The sequence below is a fragment of the Plodia interpunctella genome, chromosome Z, assembly GCF_027563975.2.
Source record: "Plodia interpunctella isolate USDA-ARS_2022_Savannah chromosome Z, ilPloInte3.2, whole genome shotgun sequence".
In the NCBI taxonomy this organism is placed as follows: Eukaryota; Metazoa; Arthropoda; class Insecta; order Lepidoptera; family Pyralidae; genus Plodia; species Plodia interpunctella.
The window spans coordinates 1,529,062-1,552,473 of record NC_071324.2 but is presented as its reverse complement, the minus strand read 5'-3'; the positions used below and the strand labels follow the sequence as shown (position 1 = coordinate 1,552,473).

The 23,412-nt window shown below is 38.7% G+C and overlaps 1 protein-coding gene across 1 annotated transcript in view; it reads left to right on the top strand.

Annotated features, from left to right (window-relative positions):
* The window catches only part of kon (kon-tiki), a 34,091-nt gene that overhangs the window by 1,993 nt on the left and 8,686 nt on the right, over positions 1-23,412 (top strand). The window contains exons 5-24 of the mRNA XM_053768925.2: positions 7-188; positions 463-670; positions 4,202-4,357; positions 4,607-4,834; positions 5,921-6,211; positions 7,089-7,286; positions 8,996-9,102; positions 9,979-10,114; positions 11,656-11,831; positions 12,399-12,558; positions 13,370-14,575; positions 15,268-15,449; positions 16,334-16,487; positions 17,039-17,530; positions 18,252-18,447; positions 18,983-19,138; positions 19,416-21,271; positions 21,627-21,865; positions 22,362-22,512; positions 23,171-23,318. Coding sequence (XP_053624900.1) covers positions 7-188; positions 463-670; positions 4,202-4,357; positions 4,607-4,834; positions 5,921-6,211; positions 7,089-7,286; positions 8,996-9,102; positions 9,979-10,114; positions 11,656-11,831; positions 12,399-12,558; positions 13,370-14,575; positions 15,268-15,449; positions 16,334-16,487; positions 17,039-17,530; positions 18,252-18,447; positions 18,983-19,138; positions 19,416-21,271; positions 21,627-21,865; positions 22,362-22,512; positions 23,171-23,278 — 6,582 coding nt within the window. The 3' untranslated portion in view covers positions 23,279-23,318. The remainder of the gene's footprint in view (positions 1-6; positions 189-462; positions 671-4,201; positions 4,358-4,606; positions 4,835-5,920; positions 6,212-7,088; positions 7,287-8,995; positions 9,103-9,978; positions 10,115-11,655; positions 11,832-12,398; positions 12,559-13,369; positions 14,576-15,267; positions 15,450-16,333; positions 16,488-17,038; positions 17,531-18,251; positions 18,448-18,982; positions 19,139-19,415; positions 21,272-21,626; positions 21,866-22,361; positions 22,513-23,170; positions 23,319-23,412) is intronic.

Here is a 23,412-nt window from a genome sequence, read left to right as displayed (position 1 = left end):
TTCCAGGTATTTTACAACGGCGTGAAGATAATAGAGAAGGCGCGAAGTCGCAGTGGCTCAGTGCACGTGGAGGGCGTCACATGGAACTGCGCTCCGGAGTTCGATGCCGACATCAATTCTGACATCAGCTTCGTCGACGAAGGCGCCTATCTTATACTGCCGAAGATCAACTCCAGAGCTGGTGGAAGGTAATTTTCATCCTTTTATAGCTTTTGCCCCCGCGGTTTCGCCCGCGTTTTCCGCAGATAGTGTACTTTTTCCAGCTCGTAATGAGTACGGAATACTAACAAAATTGGTTGATTATTAATGTGTGAAGAGGTGACAAAAAAACATTGCATGCAACCTACCCTTGAAACCCTTGAAATCTTTCACGACACTAGAAGCTTGTGTCGAAAATGAAATTTTTAAAATAAACTCACATGTCAGTTCTGTCATAGTCTTCTACAATTTTTAAACCCTCAGATGGAACATAGAATTCAAGACGATAACCCAGAACGCCATAATCCTATACAACGCTGGCGGTGGCCGCGGTTCAGATTTCCTAGCAGTCGAGATCCTAGATGGCGTTGTGCGAGTCAAGATGGCGCGAGGCCAGATTGTCCACACGTTGAGGGTCAACGACGGACAATGGCACAAGATGCATCTCACGTTCAACCCTTCGCTTATTGAGGTTAGTTTGATATTTTAACCGTGAATTTGATAGCCGAGGAGGTACTATAGATAGCTTTGGAAGATGATACTTCGACGCGGGCTTATTGGTGGATGAGATTCTGAAATAGTGACAGGTCTCTAGCCAATCAGCTATGAGAGAAATCTACTGTGTGCAGCCCCTAATTGACTTTCTCGATTGACGGGAGAAGCAGATAGCACGATGTGTTTTCTGTGTCTCTGACCAGCATGGTAGCTGCTAAAATTATCTTCTTATAAGACGCTATGCGATTTTCATGTTATATATTTTGATGATATTTTTTATTTATTTTTATATGACACTTTTTTCATGACGTAGCATAGAAATCCAAGCTTTTCACGTTTTCATTCATTTATTTGACATTCATAACAATAATCTGATTTCTACTCGCAATTTCAGCTTACTTGTTTTTTGTGTAAGCTACGGAAGCCATTCAGTACATAGATTTATTATGAAATTTAAGAGGTTTTTGGGAGATTATTTATTATTTTAGAGAGGTCTAATATAAATTTATAAGATTTAGGGTCTTCCACTAGCGTTCTTGCCTCCCCTTCATCGGACGACGCAAATATAATGCTATACAGAATTGTATTTGTTGGTGTGAAGCATCGATTTATATTACATGTAACTATTTTTATAACATAGTCAATACTAACCAAACCCTCTCTAATAAGTAAAGAATAAAAATTTAAGAGCTAAAATTTACAAATCCGAGGACAAAATACGGGTTTACACTTCATTTCCCACCATCGAGTCGATTCGAAGTGAGACGCAGCAAACCAATCACATTGCGTTGTGGTTGTCGTTGCGTCACAATGGCGCACTGTGATTACTCAGCTGTCACTGCGAATCGACTCAATGGTAATATAAATAGCAAAGTTGTCCGACGCTCATTGACTGAATAACATAGATGACCTAATACCCAGCAGTGAATGTTATGATTGGAAATTATTATAGAGGCATATGCGATTTTTTTTAAAGATAATTAAACTAATGCTGCACGCGAACGATAAATACACGAAATAATCTATTGATTACAAGTAGACTTTGTTTGTTGTTATAGCTTTTGTTTGCGACTTTTTCGCGAAATCTCTAAGTGTACTGCTGCGATTTCAGAGGAATCTACATACCGAATTTCAGCTTTTTATGCCCAGTAATGTATGCTGTGCGTTGTCTTTTAGTCAGCTACGTTTTTTTAACTACCAATCAGGCAAACAGGTATGTGGCCCACCTCATAGTAAGTGATCACCGCAGCCTGTGTCGCACGCTCGTTGCTTATTTTTTGGCCTTTTAAAAAGACTAAAGAAAGGGCTGCTCCGTCGCTAAATGGCGGCGGAGACGACTGTGAAAACGATAAGATGAGAGAGAGTACATGCAGGCAGCGAACAATGTTGGTGGTACTAGTATAAAAAGAGTGATTTATCTGGTATATAACGTGGTGGAAAGACGAGCTAAGCCTAACATTGGGACCTAACTGGACAAGAGTGGCTTTGGACAGATACCAATAGAGGCAGTTGTAGGAGGCCTTTGCCAAAAGGCATACCAAGCTCAGAGATATTTTACAGGAAAATGTTTCAGTCGAATCTTGATCTCAGCTTGGTAAGCGTGGAAGTGCGGCTCAGCGTGAAAGGCTAATTATTAATTATTATTATCTGATAATATATTTAAGAAAATGCGAATATATACTGTATGTACGAATACCGCCATTGTAGTCGTACTAATGAACTGTGCGCAGGTTTCCTTATTATGTTTTCCTTCATCGTAAACTGAAGAGACATCCTTGGTCCATGATTAGGAACAATAGCATTCTCAAAGAGGGTTGACGTCAGGCGGGTCGTAAAACAACAGCCAAATCTTCGAAATTGTAAAGCAATTTTCTATGCAGATCCCAGACTTCACGGCCTCACAGCCCCTAATGTAACCGGGAATATGCGAGATAAAGAGAGAGTTTTCCTCCACCGCCAACAAGTCTAAAACACATGAATCAGTTTATACATTTATGTAGATGATGATGTAGAGATCTATCTCATGTCTAAACTTTAGATCACTTCAGATAACACTGTCCCGTGGGCAATATAATAATTTATTTGTTGTTGTGGCGATTGGTTGTCCAATAGTTAATTATTTCTACTCGACTCAATGGCTTCCCGACCCTAGAAGCCGTCGGCCTAGTTCTCAAGTATACTCCGAGTCTACAGCTATCAATTCTATCAAGCACTTTTGTTATTGGCTGCGATTTTATTGCTAAAATGCAATGCATGAAGTTTATGTGTTTATTATTTGAACGGAATATCAGATTTTTTTTTCGAGCAAAGCGATTATTTTGTCTGTTTTTACTGCTAAACTTGTCGATTGATTTTTTTAATTATAGGTACTATGTAATGCAAAATATGACGTGAAAAAGTGTGAAAGTGTAATTTCAGAATGAATGATTTTATTTCATTTAATAAAATACGTATGGAAATCAGAGACGAAAAATAAAAAAAATCTTTAAGAAAATTACCTTGAAACGCAGCAATAGTGAAAAATGTTGAACACGGAAAAAAATCTTCGCGGCAAACGGAGTTGCGAGCGAAAGCATTTTTTTTAAAATCTAGCTTGTAGGTGTTGTGTTCCACTGCTAGGCAAAGGCTCCCCCTGAGCGAAAGCATTGTTTGATATTCATAGATAATGTAAAGACTTTTTGTAACACAAAATTTTATCAAATATGCTGATGTTAATTTCTCTGGTTCACGCCCTGGTATAAGACAATTTCATATCTTCGTGTGGATGTCGTACGAGGCGTCTACGGGATAAAAAGATTTGGCAACTAAGAAGTCACAGCATTTCCAATGAGTTTGACATCAAGCAGGCAGGCATAGACGTGTCTACAAAATTTTACGGTTCATTTATTAAACGAACATATAAAACCGAAAACACGCAGATGAGAGAGAAATGAAAGAGACAGAGAGAGAGACACAGGGCAGAAAATATATTTTATACCACATAGAATCACCCTATGTCATTCAGTACCAACTGATGAACTTTTAACGGTTCTACCAACTCCATGTTTTTGTCGAGTGTACCATTTATGAATGAACTAGTGTTATACCCATAGTATTTACCTATAAGCGTCAGTAGAACTATGCTCAGTTATCGGTATAAAAACCTGACATTTTTGTTTTACAAAGTTCAAAAATGTATATACGAATGGTAGACTTAAACGCAATATGAAGTTTTGTATAATCTCTGTGGCGTAATGTCCACCACGCTCGTCCACTATCTGGAGGTCCTGAATTCGATTCTCGACGCGGGCAAATTCCACCACTTCCGGTGAAGGAAAACGTCGTGAGGAATCCTGCACTTTGGTCGATTATCAACTTGTGTGCGTAATGGAGAAGACAATGGCATGCCACTCCATTCATAGTGCCAAGAAAGTCGTTGTGTATGTTTCATTCCACGTAATGACCACGGCCTTCTACCATGTGGAATACGATTATGAAGATATAAAGAAATATATACATATATTCACAGCTGACAGTGGACAATATCGCTATGAGCACGCGAATCGAGAGTGGCGGCACGAGGTATCTGGATCTATCTGACTCTTTCTTCCTCGGCGGGATAGAGAGTGAGAAGAGACAGCGGGCCTTCGCTAAGGGGATCAAGGCCGCCGATTCTAGTATTATGGTGAGTTAATTGTTTTTGGACTCTGTAGATATGCTGTTTTAACCCTCTTTTAAGAGGGTTAAAAACAGCAAGTATAAGCTTGACCGGTAAGTGTGCTTTAGCGACACACTTATCACACCCTTACCGGTGCCTTACACTCACACTTACCGACCAAACTTATAACACCCCTCTTTTAAGAGGGGTGTAATGAACTTAATATCATCTTAATGTGCAATGCACACCGCACTATCATTCAATTATTTTTTCCAGGGCTGCATAAAGCCTATAGAAGTGGACGACAAGTTGTTGGGCCTGCCAAACGCGGTGGTGACGTATGGGGTCAGTCCTAAATGTGTGTGGTGGTATCCGTGTCACGCGAACCCCGCCAATTCGCCGTGCGTGCCACGGGCCACGTGCGAACAGCACGGCGTCGATCATTTCACGTGCAAGTGTGACACGGATCTGTGCATCAACCCAGATTACGCTGAGAAGTATAAGGTACTATTATTAGTACATTATATACCAAAACAGTAAAGGAGTAGCATTGTTTTCTTTTTGACGACCTCGGTGGCGCAGTGGTAAAGTTCTTGCCACTGAACCCGGGTTTGATCCCCGGTCGGGTCATGATGGAAAGTGATCTTTTTCTGACTGTCCCGGGTCTTGGATGTTTATCTATAAATGTATTTGTTATAAAATATAGTATCGTTGAGTTAGTATCCCATAACACAAGTCTCTTACTTTGGTGCTAGCTCAATCTGTGTGATTTGTCCTAATATATTTATTTATTTATTTTATTTATATTTATTTATACCATTTCATAAATCTCTATTTCTTGTCATATTCGTGTCCACTGCACCATTTCCTCCCTCGCACAGTTTAACCGTCTCTTGGCCTCTCACTTCTGCAAACTTTAACTTTAGTATATAATACAATGTAAATGTTATTTATGAAAAATATAGGTCATAGTTTCACTTTAGTAGTAGATATGAGAAAGGTCTACTACTAGACTGAAACTATAATCGACTTTTTCGCCGATAATCACACTCGTGACCCGTATTTTTATTAATAATGTATCTAGTAGCTGCGCCCTGGGGCTTCGCTCCCGTAGGAATTTCGAGATAAAAAGTACCCTGTGTGATTCCAGGTTATATTCTACCCGTGTACCAAATTTCATAACAATCCGTCCAGTAGATTGTTTCAGTACCTTTTGACCATGTACTTTATGGTGTACTTACAATGTTATATTACTGATAAAAAAATATACATAAATTTATATTTCAAAATTGATAAGCCCTTCTGGCATAATAGGAACCAACACTGTTCGAATGAGTTTCTTTCGGCATTTCTTCTCAGCAGTGGTCGTTCCGAAATGCTAGTAGTTTGTAGCTTTGGTAAACATCATTTAATTTAGAATATGACGTGAAAAAGTGCCTGCGAAGGCCTAATTTCTAAATAAACGGTTTGATTTTGATTTTGATAGATTTTGCCTGAAGGAATTACAAACATACACATACATACTTTCGCATATTAGTAGGATTTCTTGCATTACAATAAATGTATTTCAACAATAATCATAACTTTCAGGTGTACTCCAAATCAAGCAGTGAGTTAGAACTGGTCGCTCTCTACCCCCTAACGGTCCAAGAGGGGGGTGTGGCCGTCATAACCACCCAGAACATAGACGTGGTCCTCGACCACCACAAATATGGCGTGAGGCCCTCCGGAGTCCTGCTCCACGTGGCCACATCTCCTCAACACGGACGGATTGCCGTGGATCTGTCGCTGCAGAGAAATTTGCCCCAGTATACTAATTATATTGAAGCCGATGGCAAGATGAAGCAGTTCTTCACGCTGATGGATCTTTCTAGAGACAAGGTAAGCATATAGTAATATTTTTAAACAGCCATTCCTCTGCCTTCCTATTTCTCACAGTCCAGTGTGTAACACCTCTAATTCCAAGACATGATAACATCCAAATCGACCGATATCTCAGTATTGGCCTATGAATAAGTTTGTATGTTGTGGGCCTTGAATAGTAATAAAAACAAAAATTCTTCGTCTATCTTATGCGTCGTTAAAAGTTATTCATAATTTCAATGTATCGGTGTACCAAATTCCATCGTTTTTACACTGAAAATGTATTAGAAAAATATGTTAAAAATGAAAGACATAATTAATTAAAGCTCACATTTATATACTGACCACTAGATGGCGCTGTACTATTTTAGAACGCGCTGTGGTTTCGTTACAGATTTTTCGACTGAAAATCTAACTCGGAACAACTATTTCACGTTACTATAATATTGGACAGATTGGTGGACTGTGAAAGTTCCTTTTTTTCCATAATGCCAGATTATTTGACATAATACAAGACTATTATAAAACTTCTTTAATTAAAAAATATATCGTATTCGTGTACGTATATTAAACTTAATATTTAATTGTATGGAACCATCTTCGATTCCAATAAATATTTCTGTGTCTAAATTAATGAGGAATTTTGTAGGTTGTTATAACAGAAATTCGTGCATCGAGGTACAACTTGTGAAATTACAAAGGCCCTTTTATTGCTTTTTGACTCCGAAATCCGTGACGTCACAATACATCACTGCAGATAGCTCCATAACTATAACATTTTGGTTATTGGCATTAGAATAAAGATCTTGATTTGACTAGTTGGAAAATAGCCCATTTTAGGGGGGTAATTTTGAACTATACTAGCTACAGAAGTGAAAAGCTGTTCCGTTGACAGGTTCGTTATGTCCACGACGGCTCAGAAAACCACCAAGACGCCATTGTCCTCGACATGGAGCTCATCCCTGAGACGAAGTTCACCCTCCCCAGTTACTTGCAGGGCAGGAACACGTTTGTGCTACACGTGAACATAACTCCGGTCAATGACCCCCCTGTGTTGAACCTATTGCCTGGGAAGGTGTTGAGGCTTACTCAGGTAAGTTTTATATTTTTTTTTACTTGAGATTGATAATAGGCTACTTTTTGCTGTGAATGAAGCCGCGGGCACCATAGTTAGTACTTCATAATTGTTGTTTCTCCTCACGTAGTCTTTATCGTGCACATTATTGTTATTGTAATTTTACAATTTTAATTAAGTAATTATATTATTTTTATTTTTGCAAATAGCAATTAACATTTTAATAATTCGTTTGATTTTTTCTAAAAGCAAATGCATGATTTGAGAATTTTGCATTCAGTCATGAATTAATGTAGATATTTGTTTCTCTCACATTTTTTCAAAATCTGGGCCAATTAAAAATGAGAACGCCAAACGTTAAGTAGAGACGGAGTGACGCCCCGTAATATCGTATGCTTAGCACGCGTAATGGGTTCACGCGTAATTTTCTCTGTTTTTTACCCGTATCAAACCTGGCAATAGATCAGATTTTATTGCAAGTTACGAGCTAAACTTAGTAACATTATAACAAGAAGCCCTGCAGGTCCACTCCATATCCTTTTGTTCTAAAAGGTGACTAGGACACATTACTAGGCAGCTGATATGCAATAACATAACCAAGGAGGGTTGACCGTTGTAAAATCACTGACGAATATTCAAAATTTTAAGGTTATTTTTTACGCTAACGTCAGACATCGAGTCGTCACAGCCCCGATTGCAACGGGGAATATGAGAACATGAGAGAGGGAATTGCCATAGATATGGCGCTAACAGTCGTTGCAACAACTTATCTTTTATTTATAGTTTGTCATATTTTCATCTTTTATTTATAGTTTGGCATATTTTCACGAGAATTATTTTCTGGTGCGGTCTCTAATAAATGCATCAAGGCGGCAAATCGATGTGGCGTTAAGCGTCAGTATCAGATATTCGTATTTACTTTCGATAGTCTCTCACATCCGAATAGCGTTGCATCGCGTTCTGTAGTATTTGTTACACAGGGCAATTAGGATAATATGACAATTGCGCACAATTTTACCCAACCTAACCCAAAATAAGAACATGTAGTATGATTATGAATTTAGGTTTATATATTTTTTCCGATTAACATGATTATTAATATTTTATTTATGATTACGATTAACATTTATTTTTCAGAGTGTGCGCAGTGCTTCCTTTGTTTTGTTTCATTTGCTTGTAGTTGCATGTGTTTTGACAACGTAGACAAGGCACGTCTAACAGTAGCCTATAATGATTGTGTAAGTATGTTATTTTTTAATTTTCCTTACTTTTATTTCATTTTTTATATTAATAATACTATACTGTATCCGGCTTTCCATGCATACGCAGAATTTATATGAGAATTTGGAAAATATGAGAATGAGCTTGTGAGCCCCGGGGCTTAGCTCCCGTGGGATTATCGGGATAAAAGTACCCTATGTGTTATTCCAGGTTATATTGTACCCGTGTACCAATGTAATGCGTGAAGAGGTAACAAACAAACAAACTTACTTTCGCATTTATAATATTAGTTGGGATTATGTCGCTGTATGACATAAGCCGTAACTTTTTTCTATTTGGTATTGCAATGGCGGTCGATAAGCCCTCAATATTTTTTACTCTACAGAATATCTATATGTTATTCATAAAAAGTTAAAACATATTTCAGCCTAAAGTGGGTTTTAACTTTTTATGAATAACAGTCATATAGTTAGTCTGTTTGTTTGATGACGTTTCGATACACTCAGGGCACAAGAAAAGTGATCACGTCGGACATACTGAAGGCTGAAGATCCAGACACACCGCCAGAAGATTTGCTGTACACTGTACTGCATGGGAAGAATGAAGTTGGCAGGTATGACATAATATTTTTAGCTATTGTTGGCCGCTTTTAAAAAAATATATTTACCATATTTAAGTGCAACAATATCGTAATTTCGACGAATTAAATATATTTATATAGAAAAATATGGAAATTAATATTGGCTATATCATTTACGAATATCATTTTTCATTACAAGTTTGATCTGAATCATGCAAAACATATTTTATCATCTTAGTTATGGAGTATATATATCATATAATGAATTGCAAAGCATTATATTATATATTTCGATAAAAATATATAGTTAACATTTTATTTAAATAAATGTACGACAATATCAAAAAATCTACGTCAGCCTCGCGTTAATACTATTAAAATGATGATTAGTAAATTATTAAAATGATGTCTTCACAGAAGATAAAGTAGATGACCTTATATACCCATATGTTATAATTAGTTTATATCGACATTAAAACTTAACTGAAATTTATTACATTGACGAAGAATATTGCCGACATTGAAATCTGAGTTATGTGAACTTTTAAAGTCTTTTTACTTTTAAAAAAAGCAAAATACATTGTGCGCAATTCAGTTTGTTGACTAGACGAAAACCGGCCTGGAAAACTCTTGTTCGTTATTCTACATTTATGTTTTTAGAAAATATTCACTTTCATTCTTTCGCATTGTGTCAACAAATAGTTAAGTGTCTTATTATTATTATTATTTTTTATTTTTTTTTTAAATTTTAAAGAAATTTTTAATCAAGAATGCCACCCCGAAAAGTACCCATAACGCTAGCTGCGTTTCCTCGTTGGATAGCAATTGATAGCCTTTGAACCAAGTAGTCGTATCGTTAAGTGTTTAGTTAGAATGAAAACCTTAGTAATAACAACGTACAATCTACAGTGGGCACATAGAAATGTCCGGACAGCCGGTGGACTCGTTCACACAACAAGACGTCAACGCAGGCGTCATCTCGTACGTGCACGGCACCAACACTGACAAACAGCTCAACAAAACTTCTCTCAGGCTCACCTTGCAGGTACGTCACCATTTAACTTTAACATATTTTATGCTACGTATGCTACACCTGGTGTTCCAAACGTCTGTGGTGTATGTTTACTGGTAAACTCGACGAACTCGGCGGCGCAGTGGTAAAGTGTTTGCCTCTGAACAGAGAGGTCCCGGGTTCGATCCCCGGTCGGGTCTTGATGGACAATGATCTTTTTCTGATTGGCCCGGGTCTTTGATGTTTATCTATATATGCATTTGTTATAAAATGTAGTATCGTTGAGTTAGTATCCCATAACACAAGTTTCGAACTTACTTTGGGGCTAACTCAATCTGTGTGATTTGTCCTAATATATTTATTTATTATTATTATTATTATTTGTATCTCTCAAAAGTTTCACGGGCCGTAGCCCGGTCCTTTGAGGCTTGCATGGGGACATGGGTCCAACATGTAGAGGCCTTGTGAGATGTTTGATCTAAAATGGTGTGGGGCACGATCCAAAGCATGCTCGCAAGCACGCCACGGAGATGTACTTGCGAACAATTTTTAGAAAGTGCAGGACTATTGGAATATAATGTATACTACAACGTATAGGGCTATTGGGTTGAATAGGCTTGTGTATGTGTATTCAGGTCTATGAGACAAAACTATGTCGCCTGCCTGACCAATGTATAAACACGGATAAAATAGGCAGGCGGTGACTCGCCAGCTCTGTCAATGGGCCCCCGAAAAAAGCTGCACGATGCAAAATTGCAGCAAAGAGGGCAACACTAGTAGAGCGGCTGAGGGTGTCGAGAGGTGCGGCTCCGGTTTCACCATCACGGGGCTGCCCGAGAGCGGGTTTCCCCGTTATTACGCCATTACGTGCAATACACTTCCACCCTGGAGCGAATGTTCTGCTCTTGCTACTCCACTCTGACCGGCCGGATAAGGCAAGACAGAGGCAGGGACGTGTTACTGTGTGTATGTGTGTGTAGGTGCATGTGTGTGTGGTCCCCTGAAGATCGGGTCCGTGGTGACGCCGCTCACCAACAGCTCGCCACAAGCTGCCCTGCGGTGACTGATTGCACTGGAAATCCAGCGGGCGATGGGGTCGTCACATCCCTACGCACTTATTATTATTATTATTTATAACTTATAGGGCGGATCCCCGAGCGTTTCGACCGCTGGGGCCGCGCCGTCTTTATTATCCGTTAATTTTCTGGATCTGGATCTGGAGGAAGCAATCATTTCCAAATTCAATCATTCACAGAATTCACATTGACCACAGTACAGATTAATGACTTTAAAGTAAAATAGTAAAACTGATCCTTGTCTTTGTTAAAATTTGAAAAATAACAATGACGCGCGGCCGCAGCGTCGACACGCTCGAAGATCCACTGCTATACCTACACTTTTGTTACACCATTTCCTAAATAGCGAGAAGAGAAGAGAAGAGTTAAGAGTTCTAATTTCAAAAATACTAATTTCTAATTTAAGAATTAAAATACTATTCATTCATTCATAACGAGTGTGTTATAGCCAACGCTGGTGTCAAATATGATGATTTTCGAAAAAAAAATCCCGTTCAGGTGTCAGACGGCATAGAAACGAGTGGGCCAGGTATCCTGCGTGTGTCCATAGTGCCGCTGCAGGTGCGCCTCGTCAACAACACTGGTCTGCAACTGGTCCACAACTCTTATGCGATTGTTTCCGCCGATAACCTCACATTCACGACTAATGCCGACGAGAATAATGTTCAAGTCAAGTGAGTTTACATTTGATTTTTTTTTCACTCACAGATTTCCACTCTGTTAACTCCACTCTGCTAAGAAATCGTTGTGTATATTTTTTTCTACGTAATAACTATTATAAGACCTATACTTATAAATGGCATCCTCCGTCGGAAGTGTGACACGCGCATTGACCGCGTGAGGAACTCACGCATTCGCGGCAATCCTTATGTCCGTGACATAGCAGTCAAAGTCCAGGAGTGGCGCCTGCGCTGGTACGGCCACGTCTTGTGTAAGGCCGGCAAATTACGCGGGTAACAAATAGACATTTGTTATAATGACAGGCGGGAACGGCATAGCCAGACGGCTATGCCGTTCCCGCCTGGCCCTGGCAGAAGCGGTAAACTCAAACGATGTGTGCTGCCTTGATGTCGTCAAGGATGACATGTGTGCCAATGGTCTGATGGTTGGGGAAACAATCTTGAAAACGCCAGAGTCAGAGAGAGAGAGAGAGAGAGAATGATAACGTTCCTTATTATCAATGAACACGACGGAGAGGGAAATTATCTGTCAAATTCTGTATTAGATAATCTGTTCCCCAGATACGACATAGTAAAACCGCCACAGTTCGGCGTGGTGGAACGACTGCGTGTGCTAGACGGCACTTGGCAGACTGTGGATTCGTTCACCAGTGAAATGGTTAACTTCGGCCGCGTGCGCTACATGCATCTGCTCGGCAACCCCAGCCACGACGAGTTCAAGGTTAGTCGGCGATTTCATGTGTACCTCGTGTGTGTGTGTGAGCGGATGAATTCTTGTTTTTTTTTTTTGTGGTTTTCGGGAAATCAGAATTATCAATACGTTTTATTTAAAAAAAAAAAAAGTTTTTAAATCAAAAACCGTTTTATACAGGTATCAAACGCAAAACCTCCTATATAAACACTACTTGAGTACATCAAAACAAGCAACTTTTGTTCTACGACTTTTCGTGATTCGTAGTTTTTTTTTTTCACATAAAAAATAATTTAACTCTTTGTAATAGCCAAGCAACACAAGACAGTACAGTAGCGTTATGTAGCGGAATCGAACATTGAGTTAACGTTTTATAGAAACGACATTAAAACTAAAAAAAGGAATATTTTTATATTTATTACATTTAGACAAAAGTCGTAGAACAAAAGATGTTAGTCTCTATGTACCTTATGCGCCTTTGGAAGGTTATGCGTTAGACACCAGTGACCCTGTATAGTCCCATTAGTTTTATTTCATAATCAATTTCTTAAAAATCGCTAAAAGAGGACTGTCACGGCCATAGATGGGTTTATGCCCAGTTTTTTTCCTAGTTACTTCCCGCAAGTTGTGCGCAAACGCATCTCTGTATTGGGGAAATTTGTACCGATGATTGTGGATGTGCTAATTTAAATTGTTAATTAAATAAACGTTAATAAATTTTCTGTTGATTGTCGTGATTCTTTCAGACAGTTTATAAATATTGTTGCTAGCTATATTATATTAATTTTAACGTCGTTACAATCGTTATATTAAAAATATATCGTGATTATTTTATTTACAGTTCAAAGCGTCCGTGGGCTCAATACGAACGAACACGCTCTACGACTTTCGACTTACATTCATAAAACTCGAACTATACCAGTCGATCAACGAAGAATTAGTGCTGAACAACACTCGAGAAGCCTTCATATCCTCCCAACATCTGCGGTTCAAAACCAAACCGTTGTCTCTATCCAACGATCGCATTCAATACACCATACTACGGGCCCCTAAATACGGAATCCTACACCTCTCTTTAGGAAAACATCATCTCCAAACGCATAGCACGTTCACCCAACAGCACATTGACACAGATCAACTATGGTACAGATTACATAGAAGGGCCTATTCTCATATACAAGACGAATTCTCATTCGTTGTCGGAGCGACAGAATGCGAAAATATTACTGGAGTGATGACAATAAAACATACACCTGCATCAAATTCAGCTGAACACCCTCAAGGTCGTATGCGAATGACTTTGGAACGATTACAAGTGACTGAAGGATCAAGAATGGTCATTCCCGCAACGCATCTGAACTTCCGAACGGAAACTGTCACCAATCTAGTGTTCAACATCACCCGGTTGCCGAAACACGGCAAAATCGAAGTGATCAATGAAAGCTTGAAGATCGTTAGGGATAATACGACCTATTTTACTTTGCAAGAGTTGAATTCAGATAGAGTGTATTACTCTCACGATGACTCAGAAAGTAAGCACGATTCGTTTCATTTCATGGCCCTGAGTCCCGAGCCAGAGGATTTCCAATATGTTGGAGTGTTTCATATTGATATTATACTCAAGAATGACAATAGTCCAGTGCGTGCAAACAACAATGTGTTCCATATCGTACACGGCGGTGCTAGGTTGATAACTTCGAGGGATTTGAGTTATTCTGACGCGGATTTGGACACGAAGCCTTCGGACATAATATATACAGTACAAAGAAATACGAATGACCCTCCTAACGGTGGGATATTCCGGGCTGATAACCCCTCAGAGCAGATAGCGACGTTCTCCCAGGACGATATAAATAAGAACTTAGTATTGTTCAAACATCAGGGTAAGGAGTATGGGAAGATGGCGTTTTGGATTTCCGACGGATTGTTCGATGTGAATGGCAACCTGGAGATCCAGGCGTCCCCTCCGTTCATAAGGATGTATCCCACTAACGGATCTATTGTGGAAAATGGGAAGGCGGTGGTTATTACTTCTAGAGATTTGCAGGTGAGTTCAATAGGCTATTTTAAATCGGATAACTTTTGTCTAAAATGTGTATAAGGCATCCACATATGCCGTCGACATTCTTAATGTTGTGTTTACTCAAAGTCGCTGGATTTCCACTCCAAAGGCAGAACACGGGGTAATGTAAATATTGCCTAATATGTACCATTTATTTAAATATACAGGGTTACAGGTATCAAACTTAGGTAACAAACAAATGCCCCACCGACAAGATCAAAGTTCTTAAATTAATTGATTGATTGAGGTAACAAACGCAAAACCTCCTAAAGACTACTTGGGTACATCAAAACAAGCAACTTTTATTCTACGACTTTTCGTGATTTGGAAAAAAATAAATCTAATTTCAGATTCACACAGAGACACATCTTAACTGTAGCGTTATGTCGCGGTCACGCGGAATCGAACATAGAAGTAACGTTTTATAGAAACGACATTGAAACTAAACAAATGAATTTTTATTTATTTATTACGTTTAGACAAAAGTGGTAGAACTAAAGATGTTAGTCTCTATATACCTTATCCGCTTTTTGGCGGTTATACATTAGATACCAGTAACCCTGTATAATGTAATGAAAAATGAGGTGACGAATATACATATACAGCTTATAACGAGATAGCCTATACTTAAAGCCTAGACCACAGGCAGTTAATTCCATATAATATTTCATTCCCAGGTGGACACCAACATGAACTGTTTAGACGAGGACATCCACTACGAAATCACACTGGAACCAAAACACGGCAGCATAGAAGTGGGGGCGGGAGCGGAGGCCTACGCCTTCACACAGCTAGACGCCGCTGTCGGCAGAGTGGCATACAGACATCGACAGCCGGACACAGCCACTGACCAATTCACGTAAGACATATAAGAGTTTACTACAAATGTAAGTGTAATCTTAGCACTACAACACATTATAGGAGTGTGGGCCTACGCCGCGCCTACAGCTGGAACTGGCCCTCGTGAAATTGGCTTAGAGCGCGGCCTCATCACTCTGTAGTTCTCCGTTATTTTGACGTTCATCGACGATCAACGCAGAACAAATACAGAAATTGTATGGTGAGTCGATGTCAAAACCTACAGAAAACGGAATGGCAACGCAATACGTCGATGTAACGGAGCGATGGAGCCTGGCCTTTACAGACATCAACAGCCCGTCACTGCCACATACCAGTTTATTTGAGATATTATATGTTATAGTTTATACAACATGAAATAAAACCGATATTAGTGCTTTATTGTATTACTAGATGTTGCCCGGGGCTGCGCTCCCGTGGGAATGTTGAGATAAAATATAGTCTATAGCAATCTTGGATAATGTACCTTTCTAATGGTGAAAGAATTTTTGATATAGATTCAGTAATTTCGGAGATTATCCGCCTTACGGCTTACCTCTTTATAATAATAGTATAGATTGTTTGTTGACATTGTGGATTCTGACGTAATTCATTACTCGAACACCTTCGCTGAAAAACAATAACAAAACTTTGATGTGTATTTTAGCTTATTCATCTGTTTATTTATATAACATCATCATATAAGGGCAATGCTCTTGTCGATGGATTAAATTATAAAGATAATAACTTTACTTCATCATAAGACCGATTCATCTGATGTAACTCCCTTTTGGCTTTCCTTTTTTTATTTATAAATAAAAATAGAAAATTAATTCATATTTTTTAGCTATAGTATCCCAACTCTGTCCCAATTCAGTTACGTATTTCAATCCGATATCTCCTCAGATTCAAAGTGATGTGCCTGGACACCTGGGGCGAAGGCACCTACCCCATAAAGATATTCCCGTCGAGCTACTGGGAGCCACTCAGGGTTGCCACCAACAAAGCATTGGTGGTCGAGGAGTCCACCAGCGTCAATATCACCAAAGACGTCCTTGAGGTAACTTGTTTTATATTTTATTTAAGTTTAGTAAAGAAAATATTTATTCGACAAAATTACACATAATAGTTGTTCGCCGCGAACTTAGACTTCGGGAACACAATAAACTTTGATGAGTATTTACAAATTTGTGATTATTTCAAAAACGACTTAACCGATTTTAATGTCCCACGAACTTAATTCTGCTGACAGAACCTACATACCTTTAAAAATTTATCACAATCAGAGCAACGGTTCGAAAGTTATCGCGTTAAAAACATGCATACAAGTTATTGAGATAAATATGATATGTGTATTTCGAGCTGTATGTATTTTTTAAACATTATAGTTATAAGTAAAAATACAATATTTACAAAGACAAATGAAGTAACCATTCCATTAACCATTAGTAAAAGCTGAAAAATGAACCTTTGTGACGCAAAAAGTAACACAATGTGCTTAATACACAAAAAACCTGAAACAAATATCATATTGCTTACCAAGATGCGTGTCGTGTTGTGTCACTGTTTCGTCGATCTCGTGATGATGTCCAATCTCTTTATTTTCCCTAGGTGATGCACCCACAAATCGAACCATCGAATATCGTATACAAAGTCGCCGAAGGCCCCTACTACGGGTGGCTCGAAATCACGTCCACACCGCTTTCATTCGAACTCGAGAACTACGAGGAGCCCGTACACACCCGAGTGTTCGATCAATCGATAATAAACGTCAATCGATTGATGTACGTGCAATCTGGCGTGAATCGAACTAGAGATCGAATCAAAATGGACGTGACTAACGGGATAGTTTGGTTGAGAGATGTAGAATTGTCTATAATAATAATCCCTGAGCACTTTTACGTGGTAGCGACAAATTTGACGGTCGTCGAAGGAGAGGTTGTGAGCGTGAAGCCAGATTTGTTCAGGACAGTCACGGATTACTATCGTGGGAAAGTCGTGTCGTATAAAGTGATGGAGAAACCGATGTACGGGAAGATCGTGATGATGGACCAGGAGCTAGCGTTGTTGCCCGTTTTGAAGCTCAATTCTGGGAATATACAGGTAATAAGAATTAATGTTTTCTAAATGTATATATATATATATATATATATATATATATATATATATATATATATATATATATATATATATATATATATATATATATATATGCTTAATGCTTATGTATTGAATTGTTGTTTGTAAAGACGTAGAGAAATAAATGAGTCGTATGAATGTGAGTAATAGTAGAGATCTATATGTATGAACTTCTGACGCTAAAAACGTTAAATTAATTCCTCATTTTAAAAACATTCGGCTTTTGTGTTTTGTGAACTGTATAGATATTTTGTAACAGGTTTTAATTTGTACATTGTATATTATTTAACAAATTTTATTGAAATAGACTTATCCAACGATTATATATTACAAATCTGTAATTTTTGAAATCTATATCTGTCTGTAGAAAATAAATCGAATACTGTTTTTCTAGAATCCCGTCATAAATAATATGTAATAATTAATTGTGTTCAAAATCAAAGTCAAATCATTTATTCAGAAATTCGGCCATCACAGCAACTTTTTCACGTCATATTCTAAATTAAATGATATTTACCAAAGCTACAAACTACTAGCATTTCGGAACGACCACTGCTGAGAAAAAATACCGAAAGAAACTCATTCCAGAAATCCCTATCATGCCAGAAGGGCTTACCATTTTTTAAAATATAAATTTATGTTCAATCTGTTACATACTTTTGTCAACATCCCAAACCGTTTTCAGTACGTCAACGATGGCTCGGAAGAATCACTGGACACATTCAAGTTGGTGGCCGTGACGGAGACGGGGAAGGAGTCTGAACCGTTTCCAGTTTATGTCAACATCGTGCCAGTGAATGACGAGACGCCTATAGTCGCCGCTAACACAGGGCTGTGTGTGTGGGAAGGGGGCACGTTCACTTTTACCAGGAATGAGCTGTGTAAGAAGCATTTATTCAGAAATTAATAAATAAATATATTAAGACAAATCACACAGATTAGGCTAGCCCCAAAGTAAGTTCGAGACTTGTGTTATGGGATACTAACTCGACGATAATATATTTTATAACAAATACTTATATAGATAAACATTCAAGAGCCGGGCCAATCAGAAAAAGATCATTTTCTATCATGATCCGACCGGGGATCGAACCCGGGATCTCTCGGTTCAGTGGCAAGAACTTTACTACTACGCCACCGAGGTCGTTATAATTAGACATTTACTGTCAGTTTTTTTTAAATACATAACTTTTACGGCTTTTGCCCACATTACCATTTAATATTTACTAATTCTTAATGCTCCAGTTACTTGTCATACTATTACTATACCAGCGAATCTGATAGTATACTCGTATCACTCTTGTTAGCTCTCATTCAGACTGAACATCTAATATGTATTTCATGTCATAGACATGCCTCTTTTATGTCATCTTTTAAAACGTAAAATATATTCTTACCTGCCTCTTTGTTCCACAGATGTAAACGACATAGACACGCCATTAGATAACGTGACGATCCGCGTGGTGGACATAGTGTCCGGCTACATTGCAATGAGCAACGCCCCAGATTCTAGCGTTGACCATTTCACGCAGGCCGACATCGATAGTGGTCGAGTTCTGTTCGTGCACACAGGTCAGTAATATACAACTATCTCTGTCTCTTTCTCTCTCATCTAGATGTGTTCGCGGTTATCGGCCACTTCCGTGGCGTAGTGGTTACCACGCTGCCTGCACTACTCGTTTCTATAGACCAAAGAGTATACACTAAACTTTTTACTATTGACTAAGGCGGGTAACGTCTGCATTGACCGACGGAGTAAATAAACCTGCCTAGATTAAGATTAAGAATATTTTCTACGCGTCATTGCCAAAAGTTGTTTTAGTGAAATTTATATATGTTTTTGTTGCAGAGGGCTCCAAAGGCAAGATGATATTCAATGTCACCGACGGCCTTCACGAACTGTCCAAAATAACCTTTCTAATCACAACCAAATCCGTGTCCTTGAAACTTGTCAGAAAAAACAATTTACGCGTATTCCCACTTATGAGGGAACCTCTGAACAACTACTTATTGATGTCCAAATGTTCGGATTTGACCAGAACAATTATATATAAAGTTGATCGCGCGCCAACTTTGGGACGCCTCGTCATGTTGAACGGGGAAAACCACCACAGATCCATAAAACAGTTCACCCAACAAGACGTCAATAACTCCATAGTATATTACGAGCATACGCACCCGTTTTCAGACCTGTACACAAACGATTCTTTCATATTCACCGTTGAAGCGCCTTTGGCAAAACCGATAGCCGACCAAGTTTTCAACATCGATATATCTGTTTCCACTGGAGGCCTAGCGAAATACGTTTACGTTCCTCAAATAAAAGTCCAAGAAGGCCATAAAGTGCCAATTATAGTTAACGTTACTAATGTAATAGCCTATTTGGAGACGCAGGCCGGCTTGAGACAGCCTCAAGTGGAAGCCCAATGGTCTCAACCGGCATACGGAGACTTGCAGCCACCGATATCGTCCCTAACCCAGTCTCAACTCGAAGGGGGCGTGGTCAACTACGAACACGACGACTCAGACACTCTACATGACAAAATAGACATGGCTTTATTCCTACTACCCGATTACGTACTCCTTTGTAATATAACTATACCAATTAACATTATACCAGTGAACGACCAGCCTTTTAGATTGCTGACCGACACCCCTCAAATACAAGTGGTGCAAGGAGAGAATTACACGTTAACAAGAAAAGATTTGTTGACGGAAGATGCCGATACGGGACCCGCTGGCATTTTATATGATATCATCAGCGGCCCAACGCAAGGACGCATAGTCATGTTGGATAAAAATCAAACTATAGACGAAGCGCAAAGCATAAATAAATTCACCCAAGAGGACGTTAACAACGGCAGAGTTATATACGAACATTCAGGAATTTTGCAGACTGCTACATTCTATTTTAGAGTGTGGGATGGCCAATTCAAACCTACGTACACAGTTTTCACGATAGATGTCGTGCCGGTGATACTAAATGCCACTTCCATGCGACCTATAAGTTTGCAGCAAGGATCGAACGTCGCGTCAATATCTCCTGACCAAATTTACATAGAAACTAACGCAGCCGTGGCCAAAGTTTGGTACAATATAACTCGAGAACCGTTACACGGAATGATATACGTTGGACGTAATCCAGTTAACTATTTTTCTCACAAAGATTTAGTCGATAGAGTAGTCATATACATGCAGAACGATATGACAACAGCAAACGATAGTTTTGACTTGATCGCGTACGTCCACAATAGTAATTCCACCCCGCCTTTCACTATAACCGTCACTGTACAACCTTTGATGAAATTGGGTGAATTGAGGGTAGAAGGAGACAAAGCGAAGATAACTTTAAACATAATGGATGCGACAGGCTTAGCGAAACTGACTGCAAGCGATCCTGTGTATACAATATTGCGGAAACCTAGATATGGGACTATAAAGAAGATTATAAGAAGTTCCGGGGAAAAAACAAGTGCGAGGGAGAGAGAAGTGAGCTATTTCACTCACGAGGACATCAAGGCGGGAGTGATATACTTCGTTAGCAAAAGGAAGTCTGTTTTGAACGGCGTTGAGGATACGTTTAGGTTTTTGTTGGCGGCAACCATTTTTCAGCCGGCGGCCGGAGATGTGAGGATTCTTATAGGGAATAGGCCGAAGAAGAATCTCCCTGGACCCAATGATCCAGAAAGTCATGAAGGCGTGCCGGTAAGTCTTATATAAGTTGGTAATTACGATATTTTTCCTTTGTTCGTTTGCGGGTTGAAATAATAAGCAAAATTGTGATTAATCCGCAGTGTAATTTGAAGAAATCGATTTTTTGGTACCTTGTAATGACTCTAATGCTGCCGTACTTATAAACTACTAGGTATATTCCACAGATTGTTTGTATTGTCTAAAAACTTGAGCGTTTCTTTACGGTTAATTCTTTAATATAAAAACCAAATCTTTCGAAAAAAAGACAGTGAACTTTTTGACATACACTATTTTAGTCTCTGTTATTTGCAAATGCATTAACAACCGCTTATACATATTTAGCACTTAAACATTAAAATTTTCTTAGGTTGCTAACGGCGAAACTGCGTCATATTACATGATGATCCTAATGGCGCTGTCAGGCACTGTGCTAGCCATACTTGTCATATTTGGACTGCTCAAATGTAGGAGGTACCTTCTACGAGATCAAAACGCCCTAGTCAAGATACACGGACAAAGCCAAGGGGTTGTGGCGCCTATTCCGCTTCCAAGACCGCCGGATCATTTGATGCCGTCGCCTGCGCAAGGCACGCCGCCTATCAAACGGTGAGATGTTCTGATTGGCTAGCTGCTTTATTCTAACGTTGAAATATTTTATTTAAAGTTCAATACATGATGGTGTGAAAATTGCTTGATATAATAATGCATTATTATGTTAAGCAATGTTCATACCATCTGTTCATGGTTTATGCACCCAGGAACGGCTCCGAAAGTGGGAACGGTTTTTGTCACACATTGAATGAATTAAGATCTCTCTAACAACAATAAAAGCTTGTGTTACAATTTGTGTATATTTCTGATCGGTTGGTCCATAGACATTTTTTTTTTGTTTCATATATCCACGTGGAAAGGCAAAAGGATCTAAGCCCATACAGCCATCGTCTGTACTTTCTTATTTGCTTATGGTCCATAGACATGAATGCAAAAAAAAATCCATGTAGTTGAATACAATAAAGTCTCTCTGTTGACAAACGCTTGTATGTAAAATTCCATTATTTAAACAAATGATGTGCTCATTTAGCTCACATATGTCAATTTACAGATACGTGTCATCAGAACAATCAGTGCACACTGCGGCGTCTACCCCATTGCCATCAGGCGGTAGTGTCGCATGTAAAGTGACGCCATTGGCTGATCCGATGTTGCCCGATGTCAACGCCCGCTATCCCTACGGCGCTGACGACCATACTGACGTGAGTTGTGATTGTTAACCACGACATTAATATCCTGAAAATTCTATTTTAATTTTTGTGAAAATCATAAAAAACACATGTTTAGATTGTTTACATAATAAGGCATGTAAAAACAAAACAGGGTATTATTTTTGCAGTGGCGCCATTCGAGTTAAATCGATTAGTATAATCAGTATGTTTTCAGCGGTGATCATTTCATTATTATATATATATATATATATATATATATATATATATATATATATATATATATATATATATATATATATATATATATATATATAATACGACTAAACTGCTATTTGCAAGAATTGTTCAGTTTGGGAATAATCTAACGTCTTTAACCAAGACTCAGCGGCGCGTTTAGCACTAAAAGCTAAGTTAAGCTATACTTAATTAAAATATAATACTTAATTACAACATTACTTCAACAATGATGTTGTAGTAGAGAAATATACAATGATACATTTTATTAGAACACACTACCAGATGTATATCTGGTCGTGTGTAAATACTAAACATAGTCGTGATTTGGTTAATACAAAATATTTTTACATGCTAAATAAATAAAACACTTTAACAAAAGACTAGGTGCAATGAAATCTAGGTAATTAAGTGTACTAGACAATTATAATAAGTATATTTGAAATTATACCAGGCGGAAGATTGGAGTAGCTATGAGGCGAGCGAGTCAGCTTTCCCCGTGAGGGCCCCGGGCGCCGCACCCGCCAACCCAATGCTGCGACGCAACCAATATTGGGTCTGACCCATACACACTGCCACACTACCCACGCCCCGCAGACAAGGTAAACTAACATTTCTTCAAACTTTTATTTAGTTTCACTTGATTGTCAGTCTGTCATCAAATTTTGCAAGTTAAATTTAGTGGCTGGCTATGTC